This window comes from Camponotus vicinus, unplaced genomic scaffold (genome assembly GCF_025532165.1).
Source record: "Camponotus vicinus isolate PSW18456_S1 unplaced genomic scaffold, iyCamVici1.0 SCAF_2, whole genome shotgun sequence".
NCBI lineage: Eukaryota > Metazoa > Arthropoda > Insecta > Hymenoptera > Formicidae > Camponotus > Camponotus vicinus.
The window spans coordinates 102617-125434 of NW_028141956.1; the positions used below are offsets into that span (position 1 = coordinate 102617).

General features: G+C 32.2%; 3 protein-coding genes across 5 annotated transcripts; 2 read left to right on the forward strand and 1 right to left on the reverse strand.

Annotated features, from left to right (window-relative positions):
• The first annotated feature begins 224 nt into the window (after nt 1-224).
• Nucleotides 225-13606, forward strand: LOC145966021 (band 7 protein AGAP004871). Of its 2 annotated transcripts, XM_083089690.1 has the most exons (10): nt 225-631; nt 1542-1671; nt 7011-7123; nt 7637-7709; nt 7972-8054; nt 8213-8416; nt 8789-8844; nt 9031-9109; nt 9185-9286; nt 9433-13606. In XM_083089690.1, the coding sequence occupies exons 1-10, from the start codon at nt 356-358 to the stop codon at nt 9529-9531; spliced, it is 1215 nt and encodes a 404-aa protein (XP_082945816.1). In that variant the 5' UTR covers nt 225-355; the 3' UTR covers nt 9532-13606. The 2 variants fall into 2 exon arrangements, with proteins under 2 accessions (XP_082945816.1, XP_082945817.1); XM_083089691.1 differs by lacking the exons at nt 225-631; nt 1542-1671 and adding an exon at nt 4166-4680.
• On the reverse strand, nt 12333-15443 carry LOC145966022 (uncharacterized). The gene is made up of 7 exons (XM_083089692.1): nt 15212-15443; nt 14975-15127; nt 14698-14833; nt 14396-14523; nt 13990-14279; nt 13276-13531; nt 12333-12681 (listed from the first exon to the last, which is right to left on the reverse strand). Exons 1-7 carry the CDS (start codon nt 15441-15443, stop codon nt 12560-12562), a joined length of 1317 nt encoding a protein of 438 aa, XP_082945818.1. The 3' UTR covers nt 12333-12559.
• Nucleotides 15444-18218: 2775 nt separating this feature from the next.
• Nucleotides 18219-22733, forward strand: Deaf1 (deformed epidermal autoregulatory factor 1). 2 transcript variants are annotated; one of them, XM_083090538.1, is made up of 4 exons: nt 18219-18699; nt 19306-19797; nt 19905-20369; nt 21163-22733. In XM_083090538.1, exons 1-4 carry the CDS (start codon nt 18433-18435, stop codon nt 21361-21363), a joined length of 1425 nt encoding a protein of 474 aa, XP_082946664.1. In that variant the 5' UTR covers nt 18219-18432; the 3' UTR covers nt 21364-22733. The 2 variants fall into 2 exon arrangements, with proteins under 2 accessions (XP_082946664.1, XP_082946663.1); XM_083090537.1 differs by lacking the exon at nt 18219-18699 and adding an exon at nt 18735-19055.
• Nucleotides 22734-22818: the final 85 nt, after the last annotated feature.

A 22818-nucleotide genomic window follows, 5' to 3' on the forward strand; every position in this document is an offset into this window, starting at 1 on the left:
TCACGTATATTATTCACGATAATGAACGATGAATCGCGTACGAAATATGAACGTATTTTATCTTTTAGTACAATTTATTTTTCAACATTAAATATTGTAATGTATATAAAATAAATTTCAATTTCGAAAAATTGAAATCTTTCCTGTTAACATATATGTATAGATGTATAGATGGAGAGAACGAAACGAAGCGCTTATGTCTTAGGTTTGAAAAATTTGTATTTTCAAACAATGCAAAGATTGAGTAATTCTAAAAAGCGAAAAGGCGGATTACGCGCAATCGGACTAATAATCTTTGTTCGAATCTATGTTGGGAAAATTTCGCATCGATATGCGAAAGGGGTAGAGGGGCGGAATGCTCGGAAGGAGGAACGCGGCTGTAAATAACTCGCGAGCGGCGGACGCGCGCGCCGTACGCGCCGTACCAACAATAGTCGCGCGGGGCGGCGGGGTGGTCCAAGCCTCCGAGCCCAAGCGCCCAAGTCGCGTACATACATACACACTACCACTCGCCAGGGCGGCGCCCGGTCCGTTCTCTATAAAGCGTCGCGACGCCGTCACCGCAATTTCATTCCCGTCCTGTCTACTCTGCTCCTGTCAGCACGTTGCGCGTCGTCGCCAGCGAAGCAAGGTGACGAAAATAAAACCCGCACCCTATTTCACTCTAAAATCAATCGCCCATCTACGCGAATCGAATTCTTTGTCAACTTGTTGCTCGATCGTCACGATTTTAAAATCTAATTGTTTTGGCTGCCAGTGCAAAGTTGTTCAAATTTCGGAATTATTCGATGGATTCTGTTTTGCAAATTTGCATTTGTGCGATGTCGGCAAGTCGGAGCGACTCAAAATGAAAGAGCATCAAGTCCGATGTTCATGAATGTGATTGATTCGAGAAGCGTGATGAAATCGTGTACTACGTTTGCGGTGCAAATGAGTGCAACCGCGTGCAATCATTAATGTGCCTTCGCTCTGTTCAAATGTTGTTTTGTTTGTGCAGCGGTGCGCGCATCGAGCGTATCGCAATCGAACGGTTGACATAAACAAAAGTGAAAGTTTCATAGCCCATATAGGACAGAACCTTTCAACTCTTGATATCACAAATCTTACAATGTTGCAGATATTAATATATTATAAATATTAAATTTCAATGGCAATATATTATGATAACGTTCTTCGTCTACGATAAAGTTTTATAAAAATATTAAAATGCAATAATTATGAAATTTCAACATAAAACAATATAGAAAGCTCGCAGAGATATCTCATTACAAAATTTCTGTGCTGTATGGGAGTAAAGGTGTGAAAAAAGAAGAGAGAGAGAGAGAGAGAAAAAATTTCTTTAAAATTTCTCAAAATACATTATACATATATGTATGCGACAAGTTTTAATTGTTGTGTATTAGATATACCATATAATGTGTCAAAAAGAAAGGATAAAGAAAGATGTAGGAAACAAAAATGTCCAAATTCTTGACTCGGCGCACGTTTCACGCCTGTGCAAATATATTGTCTTTTACAACAAGTTTCGACTGTTTATTTAGGTGGCGAGATTCGAATCGCGCGTTACTCCCACCGATATGTCCATACCTATGGCGACCATGAGCAACGGCAATGGATCAACGATGCAGATTAACACTCGACCTGATGACATTCGAAAGCGAATCATTGGATGTGAGTTCTTCATGATGACGATTAAGCAAAATGTAACAAGGGAACTTGTTGGTAGAAATTTTTCTCATGTTTTTATTTTCGATTAAATTTTCCATTTTCAATTTTCATTCCATATTCCAATTATCGACTAAAAAAAACGAACAAAATAAATGATGCGCGTTTAATTTTGTTTTCGTTTCGTCTTATTTTTATTTTATTTACGACAGCACAAATCACGCAATTTATCTTATTGCCATCTCTTTTGTATTATTTTCCTTATTTCTTATTTTATTTCATCATCTTGATATCTTACTTTGTGAAACACGAACGATTAATAAACGTCCTCGTAATCGTCGCCCTTTCCTTACAAATACAAGTGTTAATGATAACGATTATTCCGAATATATACATATATATATATATATATATATATACATGTGTGACGAAAGTCACAAATGAAGCTCTATACGTATATCGTTATTCTCAACCTTAAGTTGGAGAAATAAATTATTTCACAAGTGTAAAGAAGGTCAAATGCTTGATACGTATACGTATACATAGCCGAACTTCAACATTATGAATTGTGAAATAAAATTTATCAGTAATTGTGTATCGTTTGGCTTATTATAAAGATACTTGTGTGAAAAGACTCGAAGTTAATTATCTTAAATTACCTTAAAAGTGTAGATTATTTATATCATGTAGATCTCTCTCTTCGGTTTTTTAAAATATTACCAACTTTGACAAAATACCGATATTTGACGGATTAAACCTTTTTTTTGCTACTGCATTGATGCTTAACAAATGCATTAAACGGGCCTAATCTACCAACAAAAAATAGTAATTACATATTTTCGCGCGAAATTTGTACTATCAAAAATACATTGTTGATGTATCGTTTTATAAAATAAGAGGCATACTAATTTATTTATCGTTTATGTTTTCCTGTTTTTTTCACGTTTCAGTATGAGAATTTTTACATTATAATTTCTCACACATCAATCTAATTTATAATAAGTCTCAGATAAGATGTTTTATATCTTATTGTATCTTATCGTATCATAAGATAAAATATTATCTCGTATCGTTTCATATCTTATCTCATCTTATCGTATCGTAATTATCAATAGTAAAACTTATATGCAGCTTTGGTCAAACATAATGAATGAAACAATCAGGTATGTGGGTGACTTCAAGCAGAAAGGATCGTGCATAGACAGTCGATTTTGACAGGTGGCTTGGTCGTTCTTTGCGATCCGATCGTTATCCAGCTATATGCATATACATATATTTAATATGTGCAGGGTGTTGAAAAACTCCTGTTTTAATATATTTTTCGCTAGAAATATTTTCTTAATTTTATTTTAAAATCTCTCTTTTCTATAAAAATGCCGAAAATATTTACAATTTGCAGTCAATTATCAGATTACTAATGAATCAAATCGTTTCGCAATTGATCGGACAATGAGAAGTACCGCGAAAGCGACGTAAATATCTATTCTGACAACAAAGTAGCGCGCATGGTATAGTTTTATATCGTAACATGTAGAAAAATTATATGAAAAAATTATTGCATTTGCTACAGATTATGAATTTTCAAGAGATTTAAAAAGATTGAAGATTGTAAAATAATAATATTATATTTCTCAATCAAGATTAAACTTTATTTGAATATGTATTTATGTACGATTTAAAAATTATAGAGATTGATTTGATATACATATATGTAAATCGGTGAAAATTTGCACATTTGTGATGAGTTTTTCCAATGTCTTCGCTTAGGAGAGATAAAACTCAAATGAAGTAAAGAAAATGATTCGCCAAGTCTGGGACATCCTGTACACGTATAGATACACGTGAACTTGGAACGCATTAGCATTCACCTTGGACGCTTTCTATAGACATAAACGCTATAAACGCATATCGTCGAATGAAATATCCAACAGAGATAAAAATTGTCTAGAGACTAGTTCGATTGGTCTCAATTCTAACAATAACGAACAACGTCGCACATTTACCTCGTTTTTTTTTCTGAAATAATGTACAGCGCCACCACTGTCGAATAGTACTTGATGGCTGTCTGATAATGCCTTGTTTCTACTTTCGCAATTGAGCGGACAGTGATAAGCATCGCGAAAGCGACGTAAATATCCATTCTGACAACAAAGTAGCACGCATGATATCACGCAGTTTTATATCGTAATATATAAAAAAAATACATGGAAATTATTGCATTTGTACAGATTATAAATTTTCAAGAAATTTAAAAGTATTAAAAATTGTGTAGCGTTAAATTAAAAGTGTAACGTTAAATTTGTTACTCGAACTATTATTTTAAGGTAAAATGCTATTTTTAATAGAATAGGAAGAATGCTACATTTTGCAAAAATTTTGTATATATAAAAAAAATAATTGAATTTATTCTCTTGTTACGATGGAAGAAACACGAATTGAATTTACTATCGGAGCGATGCTCAAATATATCGTTTTATCATTGCGAATAAACAAGATGAGCGGGGGATAAATACAAAATTATAGGAATAGGAAAAGATGATTAATCAACGAAGAAAGGTTTACATGTAATTAAGAAGATGGTGAAAGAACGATGAAAAGAATGGTAAAAGAAGGGCGAGAAGCCAAGAGGAAGATGGCGCAAACGCGCATCTCGCGCATGCTGCTTCGATGAGAACAAAACAGGGATGAACGAAAGGGTGGTTTCTGGGCTGAGAGGGAGAGGGAGAGAGAGAAAGAGAGAGAGAGAGAGAGAGAGAGAGAGAGAGAGACAACTCGAGCAACATCTAGTCGCAATGAATCGTGTGAAAGGCGAATAACGTGCTTCGAACCGAGTCCATTCACACATTTTACCCTATTTATTTATATTTACCTTTTTAATACTTGAACACAAAATAGCTATCATCTTCGTGACAAAGAGAAAGAAAGAAAGAGAGAGCCACCTCGGTGGTCCCGCCCAATAAAGTGATAGAACGAGAATCAGGATTAAAATCTGGGATTATTTCGAGATGACAGACGGTAAGCGATGACATTGAGAGCGAGGACCGATAGGATGAAAATAGCTGTCGATTTAACGGAGACGCTTATACGGAAGTTCTTATTTTATTTTGTATCTACCGATTATACGTAAACTTCTTCTCTGATTTACGTACTTTCAGGGTGAGAATGATTCTTAACTTTTTATAATTTTTATTAGAAACACATACAACTTCAGAAATATGGACTTATCGAGTGTTATTTTTTGGCTCATTTATTTTATCATAATTCTACTCATCTATCTGTAATAGTGTTTGTATACATTATTTTTCTTTTCATAAAACAAAATCGTTATTCTAAATTGTATTACATGTATAATTTCTTTAAAGAATTTGACTTTGCATTAAACGTACATTTTATTTTGATGTGTCTACGATATCGAAATGCAAACTCATGGTTATCGATTTTATCTTTCGATATAAGTATTTCTTATTTAGGTTGGAAACTAAAGATTAATGTGATCGAATTTCTTTACAAATTTCGTTAGGTATTTATCTAAGGCATAATATTTTGTGATTAGATCACAGTCGAAAACTTTGACTAAAGCTTCGTCTCTGCAGAATTATCATTTTTCCGAATGTAGGTTGTATGCATGTATGACGTACGTATATTGATCGGCGCGTAAAGCAGTCGAAGGCATTGGTGAAATCAATGGCGATTATAAACGCGCTTACCACACACGCATGCATATACGCACAAATATATTTAATTTAAAATATAACAATTATCTACAATATCTTATTAATATTAAAAATCTCTATGCGTGTCTCTAAACTTTTACAGACACTTACAAATAGCTTGCATTGTGTGATCCCAAAAAATCAATCTCTATTTTTTACGTGCAACATGTATAATGTACAAACGCGTTCTATACAATTTGATAATTAAACACATATATACTAGATTTATTTGTAGCAAGGAGAAAAAATTAGTTAAGTAAAAGAAAAAGTGCTTTTTACCAACGTATATCTCGATCCTTTTAATACGTGCTACAATAAGGAAATGCATGCATGCATATTTTGTATGCGCTTTTATAAATTTATATATTTCAATACATAATGCATTCAAATTTCTGTCCAAAAATTAATGATAAGCGGTATATTGCCGTTTATACTTATTCCATGATAATATCGTATATGATTTTATTATATATTCCATCATTATTAATAGCAAATAAATGCTGTGGGCGCGCGCGCGGGTGCGTACATATATGTATATACATATACTAAGGCTAATCTATCGAATAGCTAAATAAATATGAATATTATATGATGTACTTCTTTTGTCCCTATAGCGACAGAAACAATGACAATAGCATTATACATACTTATATTCATTTGCACAAAGTAATTTCACATTCTGCATAATGATAGATGATGATTAATATTATCCAAGAGTTTTATGTGAAAATTAATCATAATTTTTTTTCTTGACTGTAATTTTTCTCGAGAATTGCATTATTCACATTTCTAAGAACATATTACAAAATATTACATTGTTGATAAATATTATAAATCTTTTTTATCGCTTTTACTTTTTTTCTCGGAATGAAATTGTGAAATTGTGCGTATTTAAAAGCTTTAAATAAATAAATATTTTATATAATTAAAAATTTGAAAATTTTTTTTACAATTTCCAAAAATGTCTGATTATAAAATTTAATTACTTTAAATATAAATTAAATTATTTTGATTGCTTCTCATTTTGCAATAATATCATTCTCTATTATATTCTTATTAGATTAGATCTTTAACCGTAAAGAGCGCGAAATAATAGAATATCAAAGTATCAAGCAACAAGCACTCAAATTAGAAAGGTATCAATTGTGTTATAGTCACAGAAATGTATTGACTGTAAAACTATCATATATAGTTACACATATACTTCAAAAACTAGATATTAGTGCCATCGGTCACATGAACAATTATGATAGTCAATAGCAACGTACATAATTGTGTCGACGTTGCTACCTGATGACAACTTTTTGGAACATACAATATATCGTTTGATATTGGATTTGTCGTTCGATACTATTACTTCAACTCTAGTTATCGATAAACTGCTATAATTGAAAACTAGGACATTAATGTCATTGCTCTTAATACGAAATTTTAACTTGCCAAATCTTTTTCCTCCCTAAATCTCTACACACATCTTTATAATTTTCTCTTTTATTATAAATGCTTTTAAAAATATTGATTTAACGGATGATCTGTAAAAAAATAAGCTTAAATCTTCGAATCATTCATTTTATTCGCGTATTTATTGTCCTCTTTAACATTAACGAGTCACGTTATGATTATATGTTGCAGCGGATGATAGTAATACACAGTCAGACGCAACAACATGCGGGAATATTCTCGTTATATTATCATGGATTGTCGTAATTTTGACGATGCCGTTTTCTCTCTTTGTTTGTTTTAAGGTAAGATTTTTTATATATACACAATATACACACATAATGATCCTCGTTGCGATCTTATTATTAGATCGTAAACCGAATGATGTGTATCAGGGTGCAGTTATCGCATGTATACTTTTATTAACAGAGAGAATTATACTAATGATCAATCTTATATCTATGAGCTTTACTACTAATTTTGCAGTCAAAATTAATCATTAATTTACATCGTAGCGTCCGAATCGAATTTTTTGTCTTGCTTTCAATGTCAACTTTCAATTCAACAACTACTCTGATATTTAAGCGGTATCATGTTTTACTCTTTTTTAGAAACTGTCTAATCTATTTCATAACCAAAAGCTCTTCTTTTAAACCACTAATTGTAAGCGGAAAATTATTCGTCTATTTAAAATACAAAATAAGTTTAATTTCTACATAAATGAAACCTATCGAAATCTTCTAAAATCCATAAACGAAGAGAACAAAAGGTTGAATGTAGGAGCAAAGCTTCTATTCGGATGACTATTTTTTTTGCAGGTCGTGCAAGAATACGAGAGAGCTGTTATATTTCGATTGGGGCGTCTTTTATCAGGTGGTGCCAAAGGCCCCGGTAAGATAAAATCATCATGTTAATCCATTTACAAAACGGATATGATTTATTTAATTAATTGATATATAATACTTGTGATTGCACAATTATGTATATATAAGGAACTTATAATTGTATAATTTTTTATCATGATTCCTGATTATAAAATTCATATAAGGTTGAACGGTTTAGTTAGCAATACAGTGCAATCTTTTTTTTTTGTTACATTGTGCAACATTTGAAACCTGTCCATTGTTAATAGAAGGTCTAATTACGCTTTTAGGAATCTTCTTTATTCTGCCATGTGTGGACAATTACGCGCGCGTTGATCTACGAACACGAACGTATGATGTACCTCCGCAAGAGGTAAAAAAAATTCTAATTCTAATTCATAAACATATATATATATATATATATATATATATATATATATATATATATAATCAAAATCAATTGATTATTAACTCTGTATCTCTATAAAAAGTTTATCTTTCTATATTCACATCTATCTATCTATCTATTAGGTCTTGACAAAAGACAGCGTTACGGTATCTGTTGACGCGGTAGTTTACTATCGCGTTAGTAACGCGACCATTTCAATTGCGAACGTGGAGAACGCGCATCACAGCACAAGACTATTGGCCCAAACGACTCTAAGGAATACTATGGGAACGCGACCGCTTCATGAAATATTGAGCGAACGTGAAACAATCTCCGGAAATATGCAGGTATGTGAGAAAAAACTTGATCATTTCATTCAAGCCATCCATTTTTTAGACTATTCGTGCACAGTCATGTTAGCGATATAATGTTAGAGAATAATGTCAAAGGCTTGATAATGTGACACAATTTTGGATACTCGAAGTTCTGCTACGAAATTATATTAATTTGATACCTCATACACTCATAACGCCACTCTTAGTCAGAGTTATCCAGTTCTATAAAATAAAATAAAAAATCTATGTACGCGCGTGATTGGCTTGAAACTCATATTAAAAAGAGTCAAGTTTCTTATACCGACAGAGTTCATCAAATACTTGAAGAAAGAAATGAATTAATATATACATATATTAATGACATATTTTAACGAAATGTATTAGGTTTCCCTAGACGAAGCTACCGATACATGGGGAATAAAAGTAGAACGAGTCGAAATGTAAGTAGTGTAGCACAAGTTACTCTTGCTGTACAATGACAATAATGATTAATTGCCGTAAATTTTATTTAATAATTATCATAAATTTTATAAAAAATTCTGCATAATAATAACAACACAAAAATGTTTGTGTGTGTGTGTGTGTGTGTGTGGGTGTATAAATTGAAATTTTTGCACTGTTTACAGCAAAGACGTTCGTCTACCTGTTCAATTACAGCGAGCCATGGCAGCGGAAGCCGAAGCTGCACGTGAAGCACGCGCTAAAGTAAGCCATGCCAACAAAAATTTGTATTATTTTGTTTGTAATGTTGAATTCATAACCCTGCGAGAATTTCTTTAGGTGATTGCTGCGGAGGGTGAACAAAAGGCCAGCAGAGCTTTGAGAGAGGCATCAGAAGTCATCGGCGATTCTCCGGCCGCCTTGCAGCTCCGTTATTTGCAAGTAAGATAAATATTATTAACATTAATTTGATATCTATGATTAATTTATTATATTGATTAGACGTTTATTGTGAATAATCTATTATTGCCGTCAGTATCCTCGTATGTACCCTTTTCAAGTTGTTTGCATTTTTCTTTTATTTTTAGACACTGAACACGATATCGGCGGAGAAGAATTCTACCATTGTGTTCCCGCTACCAATTGATATGCTGACTTATTTTATGAAAGCTTCACCGAAAGGATAATCGTGCAAAAAAATGTCGCGTTTGCGAGATATAATAATAGAAAAAGAAGAATGATATTTTTCTTCTCAAACTCTTTGGGAAGTAAGGAGTTTCATTTGACAATGTATATGTATTTGACAAGCTTGCGTATTATATCTCAATGATGGAGAGTTGCCAATATTTGACCAATTTGACAATTTCAAATTAAACAGGCTAAAATCGAGAAGAGTTACATGGAGAATTAACTTGTATAGTATATGTATAATTTCGTCGCGCAGGATTGATTCGAAGAATCGAATGCAGTACAGACTGAAAAACATATTTTTGGAAAATCTTACATAGTTACTTTACACATTTACGTGTTGTTAAAGGTATATAAATGTTTGTTTAGAGCACGGATATAGAACGTAATCGTATAACATCGATATTTGCTTATTTTCCAGTTTTGCGTTGTATATATCTCAATTTTTTGACACGACGACAATTCCACTTGCGTCAAATATATATTTATAATTAACACTTAAACGATGGAGAGATACAATGATTAAACACAGATTGACAATCCGTTCACAGATCTCGCACTGCCACTAACATCAAATTATACTTGTACAAACTGCAATTAATTTTTTAACGACATAACTAACTGATCGGTCGATTAGTGTAAATTTACTTCACAGAATAATTAGTCGATAAATAAGAAGCGATTATTTCTATCTTGGTAATTTTATAAAAGATAGATATGCATATAATAACATTGAACGATATTAAGATTAATTAATAATTCTTTAAATTTTGCCTATTTATCGCGTTTACGGCACTAAACTACATTTTGTCAAGTAACAAATTCAATTCAACATATTGTATCCCACGATAAATTTAAGGATAATAAATTTCACTAATAGGAATACGTGTACTTTAGAGATCTGTGTGATAATTATTTGGTCCAATATCGGCAACTCTTGTTTGCGATATTTATACATACATTGTTTACTCGATTATACATATTCACTTATACATATTTGTCCTTTGATATACGACCTGTCTCATGAAAAAAGACCAAAGAATCGGATCGATTATAAATGATCGGATTATATGATCTCGGAGAAAACTACTACTATACAATACTGATTGAGAGGAATAAAATATTTGAAAATGAACAAACGACATTATATTTGTTAAAAGCACGCATAATAATATCGCATCATAGAATCAAGGATATGTGTGCATCTATGTAACATCTAACATTTTTATATATTTGGCCGACTATATTTGTTTTATAAAATTGAAAATATCTTATTATTTATTCTATATTGTAAATATTTCCTATACTTGTAGTCGATGTAAGAGAATTCAAGTTTTCACATTTTAGAATAGTGGATTGTTTAAAGAAGAATATATTGAATTATATTGAATGAAAAAAAAATGATCGTGATGTGTTTCAAAAGACTTATAACGAATATTCATTGTAACTGTGATGGTTAAACTGTGTATAATAAGGTCAATTTACAATTATCTTGAATGACATTTTTAAATAAAGTGAATTGGAGGTCGCGCATTTCACTTCCGCATTTCAATTTAAATGCGGGATACCACATCTATCTGTTTAGAGTAGACCAGAACATTTCGACCAATATAATATATAAAATAATGGGTGAATATAAAATAGTGAATAACGCTTGAATAATGAATATCAATTCACAGTTGAACGATACATAATCTACGAATTTAATATTGTTTTTGCGAACTTACAAATATATACATAGTAATTCACGAAATTGAGAGCACAAATATTTTAAAATTTTTGAAAAATTATTCAAAGGATAAATTGGGAAAAAACCTATATCTTTAGAATGTATAATATTTATATCTTTTTCCTTACACACACACACACACACGACAATATACAAGTTATGGGAACTTATTTTACATACCATGCTCTCTCTAATCTTTCTCTCTCCCTCTCTCTCTCTCTCTCTCTCTCTTATTTTTTTATCAAAAATAATTCTATGAAATTTTAAGATACTTGATTATATTTTCGCAAATAAATGTGTGTGTGAGTACATATATACACAATGAAATCATCCAATGCATTTGCTGCATACTTATGTACAACTATCTTATTAATCCTTCTTTTATACATATCCCGCTTCCAACACACACGCGCGCGCATATACATATACACTAGTCATGTATAATTACGCGCACTCGCGCGATTACATACGTGTGTATTTTCATTTCGTAATCATTTTTAAGTATTATTAGATTTTTATATTTTGTAAAGAAAAAAAGATAGACAAAGCTACCTCTGCTTTTGTTAAGTGCGTAAATGCTTGTATACATCTATAACTTGTTGTTGGTAGACTCATTAAAGAAATTTATGTAAGCATTGGCTTAGATAAATTTCTTTAATGAGTCTACCAACTTGCATCCGTTAATGATTCAAAGTTTGTGAATATTACAAATGTTGTAATTATAATATTTTATCATTATTATTCTGTATTAGAAATCGATGTGAGTTACATGATAACGGAACATTAACATAATAATTTTTAGGACGGTAATCATTATCGTATCATTTTTATTCTTCTTAATGAATCATTGTATACTTCTTTATAAATCATTGTATACTTTATTGTATGAATTCTGTATAAGAACATAATATTTGTTTAAAATTTAAAGTTTTTCTCCTATGAGATTATTGTTTAATCTACGAGTATATGTGCGATATAATAAATTTTGCATAATATTTGCGCGTTGGAAAAGATATGTACGTGTGAAAAAATACACATATAAAATACATATATATATATATATATATATATATATATATATATATATGTGTGTGTATGTATATATATGTATATGTATGTATGTATGTATATTTTTGTTGATTTATAACAAGAGCACTCCTTTACATAAAGCTAAGCTATCAAATACTTTTTTTCCAAGCGTAGTTACAAAAAATAAAATGTGTGTTAAAAATATTAATATATAAATTGATAATTCCGCAAATTTATGTTTTTTAATCCTTTAATGTACTTAGTGGTCTTTATTTTAACTTTGTTGTGCATGGTTGTTGCACATAATTAAGACAAAAACCTTTATTTCCGACATCGCTGGGTGCTTCGGTACTGTCTGTGTGAAATATTAATCGGAACGGCTTCACGGTACCTAAAAAGGTAATCGAAGAAGCTATATAAAAACTGATGAAGAGATAAAGATTTCGAGATGTATATGAATGGCTCAGATGCTAAATGATACAAATCCATCCAAACTCGATTTCGAATTATTAATAGATTTGATGTGACAATACGATATTATCAACCAATATAATTACACTGAAATTATCTGTCTTCAAAACTAATCAAATCTGCATAGTTAGGTCATTCGTATGTGCACATACCTATGATAAAAGCAAATATCTTTATTTCTCAAACTTTTATTTTTTGAACTTGTACCGCTCGACATCTGAGCTATTCATATTGTGTACATATATATATAATGTTCTAAAAGTTTTAAAAACCTTTCATCAAAAATAAATTTATATTGATTTAAGTATTATATTTAATTGATAATATTAAAAGCAAAATATTAAAAGGATGATAAATAAATCTTATTTTCAGTCTGCTTGAGAATACATGTAGTATACTATACGAAACACGAGAGCCACACGATATATGTTTTAAGTTTTAAGAAATATGTATAATATTCCATACGTACACACATACTAGAACAATAACACAAAAAATTTGCTCCGAAACTTACTGATAACAGATGATGCGTTCAAATTCTGAGTTTCCGCATTAAAGGTACCGCCACATAATCGATCAACGCATATTAGCTGCATCGAGGGCATTCGGCCTAAATTGATGGCGCATGGTATCGATAACCAATCGGTCGAACAAGAGGGTCCTGTCATTGACACTATTTGCGTGTTCTGCGTATTTCCTGTCAGCGTAAATGCATTGTTACGCATTATTTGTCCCGCGGCTCCTGCCGTGGTAGGCATCATTCCTTGAGTTGTAAATAAATCACACGATAGATATTATCAATGTTGAAGAAATATAAATTAAATAAAATAATTAAAAATTTTAAATTTTAGTTTAAATTAATATTATATATTAGATAGAGTCTCTCTCTCTCTCTCTCTCTCTCTCTCTCTCTCTCTCTCTCTCTCTCTCTCTCTCTCTCTCTCTCTCTCCTCCCCCTCTCTCTTTCCGTTTCTCTCTTTTTCTATTTCTCTTTACTCCTTTGTCGCGAGACCTACACTACATCTTCATTATTTATAATTACAGAAGAAAATATACCTGAAGAAAAAATTGTCCGTTTCAAAGTTTCGCATATTGTGTTAACTCGAGAAAAAAATTTGTAGTCACAGTTTTTGAGATGGTTTTTAATATACGCACACACGTACGTATTTATATACGTTCATATTTTATTATTATATACGTGTATTATTAGATACAAATATTACTGACCATCATCGGTACACGCTATATATTGAATTCCGCAAAAGTTTCTCTCCATTCTGATGCATATACTGTAATCTTGATTGGACAATTGTAATCCGGTCGTCGGATCGTAATTAAAAGACTTTACTTGGCCGGAAACCCCAGTGAAATACTGAAGACAGCCCTCTTCGGCTCGGTATATCGTACTGCATTGTATCTGCGAAATGCGAACCTTCCACGATCGTGGAAATGAGCCGCCACTCGTGACAAAAGTCAAAATTACCGGATTAGTTTGTCCGACGCCTGTATCTACGTACACTATAAAGAGTATTTAGCTCGTATCGAAAATTAACTCGATAATTATATTGACGAAAAGCAATATTAATGAAAAAAAAAGGATAGAGTGAACGATATACTATCTTTTCGATACTTACTGTGATTTCCGTTATTGTTACCACATATCGTCGGTACCGGATTGCCACCAGAAACGATAAACTGATCGTACGTACAGACATTATTCGTTGTTTCCGGGCCCCTAATATTAAATTGTTCAAAATCTAATCTACAATGAAAAATGAGATGAAATAAGAAGCCAAAATCTCCTTATAAGACTTTTACACCGAATCCGTGTGTCTTTTTGTATTTCTTTTTTCTTACATTTTAAGTAATTAATAAATTTGGATAATTATCATGCTATAGCACTATATACATATACGTATATTCTTAAAGATCATACCGATACTGGCATACATCTGGATGCGACTTTACTAGTGTCAGTTGGCAAGATTCCATACCGTCGAAACTGGACGGATAATTCGGATTGACAAAGTATGTATTATTGTCGGCAGTCAAACCGCCGCAAGATATCGTGACTGCCAAAGGTAACGAATAAAAATATAAGTCGAAGCGTTTCTTTTTACGCTAAAATAAAAATGCGTATCTCCAAGCGTTCTCGATGCCAAAACTGACCAACGTAAGGGAGAAAAGCCGGATTTATTTATTTATAGATTTACCTATGCAACACACCCCGTAGCCATTTGCGCAGACACCGCTGGATATACCACCGCGTTGCACGCATTCCGCCGCCGCGACGCACGTGCCGTTCTCCCCATTTAATCCACCGCAGATGCTATTGTCGAACTTGACCAATGTGAACAGCGAGAAGACTACGCGTGAGCAATAATCGCATGATACATTTTTCCTTTACGCATATATTGCCGAGTATCTACCCTCTACGGTATGTCACTTACGTCTTTTCTCCCTGGCGATATGAGTCCGATTATTGTTCTCGAGTTTCGGCGATCCCCATTTACTTTTCGCCGTTTCTTGATTCGAAATGGCAGCATTATTATTCTTATTGTTCTGCGACAACCATCTTCTATTCGCAACCCTATGTCTGCCATGATTATTCCAAGCGTTGACGCAAGTATTAAACATAATGCAGCATATCAAAAGCGCAATCAACGACCGATTTCTCATCATTTTAGTAGCGTGTTTCATATGTTGAGAGAAAGGCGATGTTGAAGAATTTTAATACAACACTATATATCGTTCTACAGATATATCTCTTTATCACTTTTTTATTAAATCTTTATTATATATATAGACTTTTTTTGCAAATCAAAATATTACAACAATTTTCAAAGGCAAACTGTTTAGTTTCTTGGTCGGAACGTGTCAACTATCTCCTGTAGATCCAAGGTGTCGAGTCTAATATACCCAAAAACACTGTTTACACGGTCTGCATACCATGCAGCAAATTGTAGCGACTAACAATGAGTTAAGCTTAGATGTCTACGTACGTATAAGAATTTCAAAGGGAAAGTCGAGAAATTTAATTGATGCTGCGAATAATGAGCATTATATTTGTCTTCTGAATCGAGATAAGTGCTATACTTTCTCGTCACCTCGCGCGATTACAATTAAGATACCACTGAATGAGAGACACGTTAAAGTACGAACTTTATGAGAAAGTTCGCACATTATTTCGTTACCGTATACATATAATGTAATTAATTATGAGATAAGATAGTTGTTTATATAAAATATATTTTTATATAAATTTTTCCTAGCAATAATTCAAATTTAATAACTTTTTTCATTGACAATTACATTTGCTTATCTTTTCAATTTTATCTGTTTTTTAATTATTATGGAATAAAAACAGGAAGGAGAGAGAGAGAGAGAGAGAGAGAGAGAGAGAAGAAATAGAAGAATAAAAAAGACAGAGAGGGAGAGAAAGAGAATTTTTAAATAGTCTAACTGTGTGTGTGTAATGATAAATTTAATAGAAATATATTAAATTTTATTAAATTTTTTCATTCAACATTTATACACACAAAAATTTCCAACATTTTTTCATATTATATAAATTTTGTAAAATTTTTTTTCAACCAGTTCTTATATTCAAATTTTTGTAATCTCTATTTGGAACCTATTATATATATATAAATTTATCATGTTAAATCTAATTGAAGCGTAAATTAATCGCTAGTTATAAATACATTTTTTTTAGAGAAAATTTTATGAAAAATAAGGTATCAAATATACGAGTATATTCTCTCTCTCTCTTTCTTTTATTATATATATATATATATATATATATATATGTATTTATTAATAAGAAAAAGAGTACACACACACACATACATACACATACTACAGTGTATGCGGTGTGGGCGCGCAGGCATCTTACATAATTTTTTAATTTCTTACTAATTATTTCTGAGTGACAATACAATTACACGTACGCATGTGTAATTAGTTTCAGAGAACCGTTTAATTGACGCGTAAATTAGTCATGAAATAAACTTTAGAAGAAAATTTGATGAAACATTTAATTAAATTTTAAATAAATATCATTTTGCAAGAAATTTTTTAAAACTAAATGTTAAAATAAATTTTGAGATTGCTTTTACGAGACCAAAAAATAAATAACACCATCAAGGATTTTTCAAGATTAATTTCTCGAGTTTAGATCATTCACGATTTACACTATTTACAGGGAAGGTAAATCTATACGATATTGAATGGACAAATGTTGAAATTGTTGTAATTTTAAATAAAAATTGTTTCGATGATTGATATTATTGATAAACAATTTAAATCGAGAAATAATTTCTTGACAATATTTTATAAACCAAAAAGGATATATATCATTGTTTGCGCATGTGCGCGCATGTAAACAAAACAAATACAAAAATACAAAATATAAGATATTATGCTCTGACATTCTATTATTTAGACTATTATTTGCGAAATATTTATTATATTTTTAACAATAATTTTGCTAAACTGCACAACTATAATCGAGATTTTCACTTTGAAAATTATTCATACTTGGAAAAAAGATTGCGTATGTATAAAAGAACAAACGATGAATATTTATCTTATGTTACCTTAAAATGTATATAATACATTTTAAGGTAACAAAAAAATCGGACGCACATGCGCGCGCGTCCGATTTTTCGTTCCGATTATTCCAAATGCACTATATATATAAGACATATATAATATAAAATTATACGTGATTTATTGTAATTAAATTACTGTGTGCTCTGTGCGCGCAATATAAAATTGGTACAATTTTTACAAAAGGATGAAATATATATATATAGATATATGTATATCCTGCATGTGATACGTAAATTTATTATTAATAATATATAATATATAATATATAATATATAATATAAAATTATACGTGATTTATTGTAATTAAATTACTGTGTGCTCTGTGCGCGCAATATAAAATTGGTACAATTTTTACAAAAGGATGAAATATATATATATAGATATATGTATATCCTGCATGTGATACGTAAATTTATTATTAATGGTAGTTAATATATACGTTAATTAATTATGTTAATTGTGATAGTTAATTTTTAATTAATATTAATTTTATAAATTTTTATTTTTCTATTCTCTAATTTTTCACCCTTAAATATATTTTACCACCTATTACACATTTCGCTTTCTTATTACATAATGCGTGTATACATACAATTTAAAGTACACGATAGAAATATAATGGAAATTACGAAGCGATGCAGCTTACAGATTACATACAATATGCGTGCTTCGAAGTAATAGGGAAAATTCGCTAATAATAGATTACGCGCTAGCTGAAAAGCCTTCTCGTCGTCCCTTTTCGTCTAGATTGAATAACTTGAATTAGACACCGTGGGGCGTGGGGCGCTGTGCGACGAGCGTGCGCCGACGCTATCGCGCCAACGATTGCGAGCGGCGGACAAATATCGTCCGCGGTGAATCAACTGGCACTGGCAGCTGGCGGCGACGCTACCTAACGCTACCTAACGCTACCTACCTACCCGCTACGGTGGGCTTCGGCTTCGGCGCTTCGCTTCGGTTTCAGTAGCCTCCGTCGGAACGACCATAGAGAACGACGGTGGCGAGGAGGCGAGGAGACGAAGGCGCGGTGAGGCGAGGCAAGGCGAGAACAGCCGAAATGGAGGAGAGCCAAACATCGGAAAGTGTCGCCGTGCTACCGGACATGTCCGAACCGTTGACGAGCGAGACCGAGGAGGCGACCGCATTGACGAGCGAGCACGAGACGCATCCCGTCGCGGTCACGGCGAGCGTTACTTCGGTGCCGGGCGTACCGGGCGTTCCCGGAGTCGGTGTGCCGGTTTCTCTACCCGTGGGCTCCATCATCGGCGTGTCCAACTCGACCCATGGCACGACCTTCAACGTCATCACCTCGGATCAGCTACAGGTACGCCCGTAACGTCCGGATAAACGCGCCGCGGGCGATGGACGCACGGTGGGCGATTTCACGAATATGCGTACATATATGTGTACATGAACGGAACGCACAAATGTGCGATCAATGACACGTTGTATGTTTTTCCCATGTGTTACTTTACCCACGATGACGGTGATATTACGGAGTGGAGGGTTACGGAGTATACACGTTGGAATACGTCTGTCCAGTGCGACGATAATCCACGCTATTTCGTCAGTCGACGACGGCTTTTATTCGATTTACCGCGAAACTTATCCTGTTTTTTGTGTTTTTTTTTTTCCATTAAAGGTTGGCTAAAACGGGACCCGATAGATTGGAGATATTATGTAATTCCCAATCCATGTAACCATATGAAACGCGAGTAACAGTGTTCAAATGCGAACAATATCTAGTTCCTTATATATATTTATAAATGCAATGTGCTTCCAGTACGGTATACGCATACATTTACTAATTTTACTCTATTATAAACATCAATCGAGTTGTTCCAAAAAGTAAAAGAGAATAAATATACATGTGATTTGTATTTATTAATATAATTTATTTATAGGTATAAATTATATTTATTATTTGCAGCTGCCAGGTTCGGGACAATTCAAACAAATGCTATGCGTCGATAATGGATTCATCTGTGACTCGCGTCACGATAAAGATTCGGATCCTCTTCGTTGGAATGGTGAGCTGAAGGCAACCCATATAGTTATTCAAAATAGCGCGGATGAAACGGAATCGGAACAAATACATGTTTCTACTCCCAATTCTCAGCCAATATATAGTTGGTCTGAAGCCGCGAATTTAGCGGTTTTACCTGTCAGATGTAAGAACACGAATGCAGAATTGCACAAGAGTAGATTCGGATCTGGTGGTAGGGGTCGTTGTATCAAGGTTGGCTCGGAGTGGTACTCGCCTAGCGAATTCGAGGCTTTCTGCGGAAGGGCGTCTAGCAAAGACTGGAAACGAAGTATTCGATTTGGCGGGAGAAGTTTGCAGACTCTCATCGACGAGCAGATCTTAAAACCGCACGCCACTTCCTGTACTTGCGCAGCGTGTTGCGACGACGACAGTGCGGTAAATAAATGAAGTATTTGTATTCTAAAATAGTATTTGTATTCTAAATATTTCTTAGTTTGAAACAACATCAAGCTTCGATTACACGCCATTGTCAATTTGTTCAGACAGGACCGGTGCGACTATTTACTCCGTACAAGCGCCGAAGGAGAACCAGGGATGCATCCGACGGAGACACTCCCTCGCGTAAACATAAAATTGACAATTCGCGAGATGGTAGCAATAATGACGAGAGCGGCGACGAGGTCGTCGTGCCTGACAAAGAAGTTTGGCCACAGTTTGTCTCCACGGATGGGGGATTGGTCGTACAACAATCTCAGGAACAGGACTCTGTTGTCCAAAATACACATCAAACGGAGAACGGTCAAGGCGACGACATTTTTAAGAAATTGGATGAAATGTCAAACAAAATGACGAAATTAGCTTATGAATTTAGACGTACCTTGGAAGAAGTGAAGGAACTAAACAGACAGCAGAGAAGAGAACAGGCGCTGGTAGCGCAACTTGGAGGACGGACGGACGTTATCGAAACAGTTGGACTGCAACCAGCTTCCGATGCGCATAATAAAAAGGTAAAAGGAATACCAATGGAGGAAAAAATATTTTATTCTCTACTTTCATGAGGGAAAGAAAGAAATTTAACTATAAATACCTCTCTCTTTCTGTGCAACCAACTATCAAAAAACTTTTCAACTCTCGACTTTTGAGTATAATATTTGCAAATCTCTCTTTCATATTCTCAAAACTGAAATCTTATTTAATAAAATATATTATCTCTTTTATTATATGCTATTTAAAATCTTTATATAATGGATTATATATATTTGCTGAATTATCTCTATACTTTGTACCATTTTTATAATTGATATCATTGAAATGTTGTTTAAATAAACAGAAAAAATTAACAATTTATATGTATATTTATGTATAATTATTGTTTTAGAGATGTTACTAATGATGCACCTAACTTAAAGAAGAATACACATACTACTTGTCTCTCATTAATATTACAATTTTAAAGAAATTTATTTAGCTGTTTTTAAATAATACTATATGTTTCAAACAAATTATAAGAACATCATTATTGTCACTAAAGGTCTTTTTAGACTATCTAATTCGTCACATGTTTTATATATATATATATGCTATATATTTTGATTTGTAAGTATTTCATGTGTTTAAATATTTTCTGTATTATATTATGCATAGAATTTGTAAGTAAAATTCTACCTTGAATTTTGTCGCGAATTACAAATTGTCTAAAAGGTCTTTAGAAAGAGAAATTATTTGACAGTATGATAAAGAAATATATATCAGTACATCAATAATAATAATAATAATAATAATATTAATAATGAATTGTAGTGTGCCAACTGCAATCGAGAAGCATTCGCAGAATGTTCCCTATGCAGACGCACGCCATACTGTTCTACATTTTGTCAACGTAAGGATTGGGCAAGTCATCAGATGGAATGTGTGAGAGGTGCAGCCGAAACAGTGATGCTCATAGTGGAAAGTAGCAGCGGGGATACGAGCGCTCTTCCAACGGCCACTACGGATCAATAGCTAGTGTTTCTTACACCGATTCATCAAAAAAATATAGAAAACGAAGAATCCGATGTGGAAACGTTCCAGCTTAAGGAAGAGAAAACTTGAAGCATGCAAGTTATAAAAACAAAAAATGTATATATAAATGTATATATGATAGGAAATATTGTATGTGTACACGCGTGTATGTGTGTGTGTGTGTTTTATATATATGTAAAATGTATAAATATAAAAAGATATAAGATGTCCAATCATTATCATTTTAATGCTTAATAACATAATCTTCAGTTGAAATTGATTTCTCATCGATAAGAATAAAAACAGTCATTATTCTTGCAATTTGTATATCTTTAATCTTATTTTCAATATTATATATACTTATAACCAAAGCTTAAATTCAGTCTCTGTAAAAATAAACTGAAAATTAATTAAAGATTGATTTTCTTATTTAATTATCTGAAATCTTATTCTTACATAAAGAATTCTTTATTTTCAATAATTGATTACTTGAAAATTATTGGAATGCATTAACATTTTTATATAAAAAATTTTTTATTTGAAATTGGTCAAAGAATGTGCTATTAAATGCTGACAGTAGTGAAAAAAATATATGCGTGTAAATTATTTTTAGATTACTGAGTAAGATCGCGACAATTCAATGTTTTAAAAAAGCTTTATAGAAACAAGATGTAATGTAGTGTAGTGTAGTGTAATAATTAAATAGCATCGTAGCGATGCTGAATCACATAACGATATAAAAATACATCATGTATATATGTTACTTTATATAAATAATATTCGCTTTTAGAGATTAATTATCTTTGTGAAATGTAATACAGTCTTGGTGAAAACTTGTACAAAGGCGTATATAGGCGATAAACGACCAAAGGCAACAACCTCTATAAAGAAAATATACATATAACATAGAAATTACATTTCAAATATGTCATTGCATATTATATACATTATAACACTTACTTTTTTAAATATATATATGTGTGTGTGTGTGTGTGTGTGTATGTGTGTAACGTTATATGAAAATTACTGTATTTGTATTTATATATATTTGAACCTATTTTATTTATATATTTCTACATACACACACACATATATGTATATCACAGAAATTTGTGGTGTACATTAAATATTAATGTAATATTATACATATGTGTGTGTGTATATATATGTAATATTTATGTATACACAATTACACACGCACCATATATATATATATGTATATATATTTAGATATACGGCATATTATAATTTATACATACGATATATCATGTACAAGCAACGATTCATTATTCATTCTTTGTTTGATTGCACACATGCCCATACAAACACATTGTATGAGACTTATTTTTATTAAATGAAAAAAAATTTCATTTGTTGTTTTTACTATATCTTATATGTATGAAGAAAATTTTAAAATATTATTTACATGTTTCTTGAATAATTCTTTTAAAGACA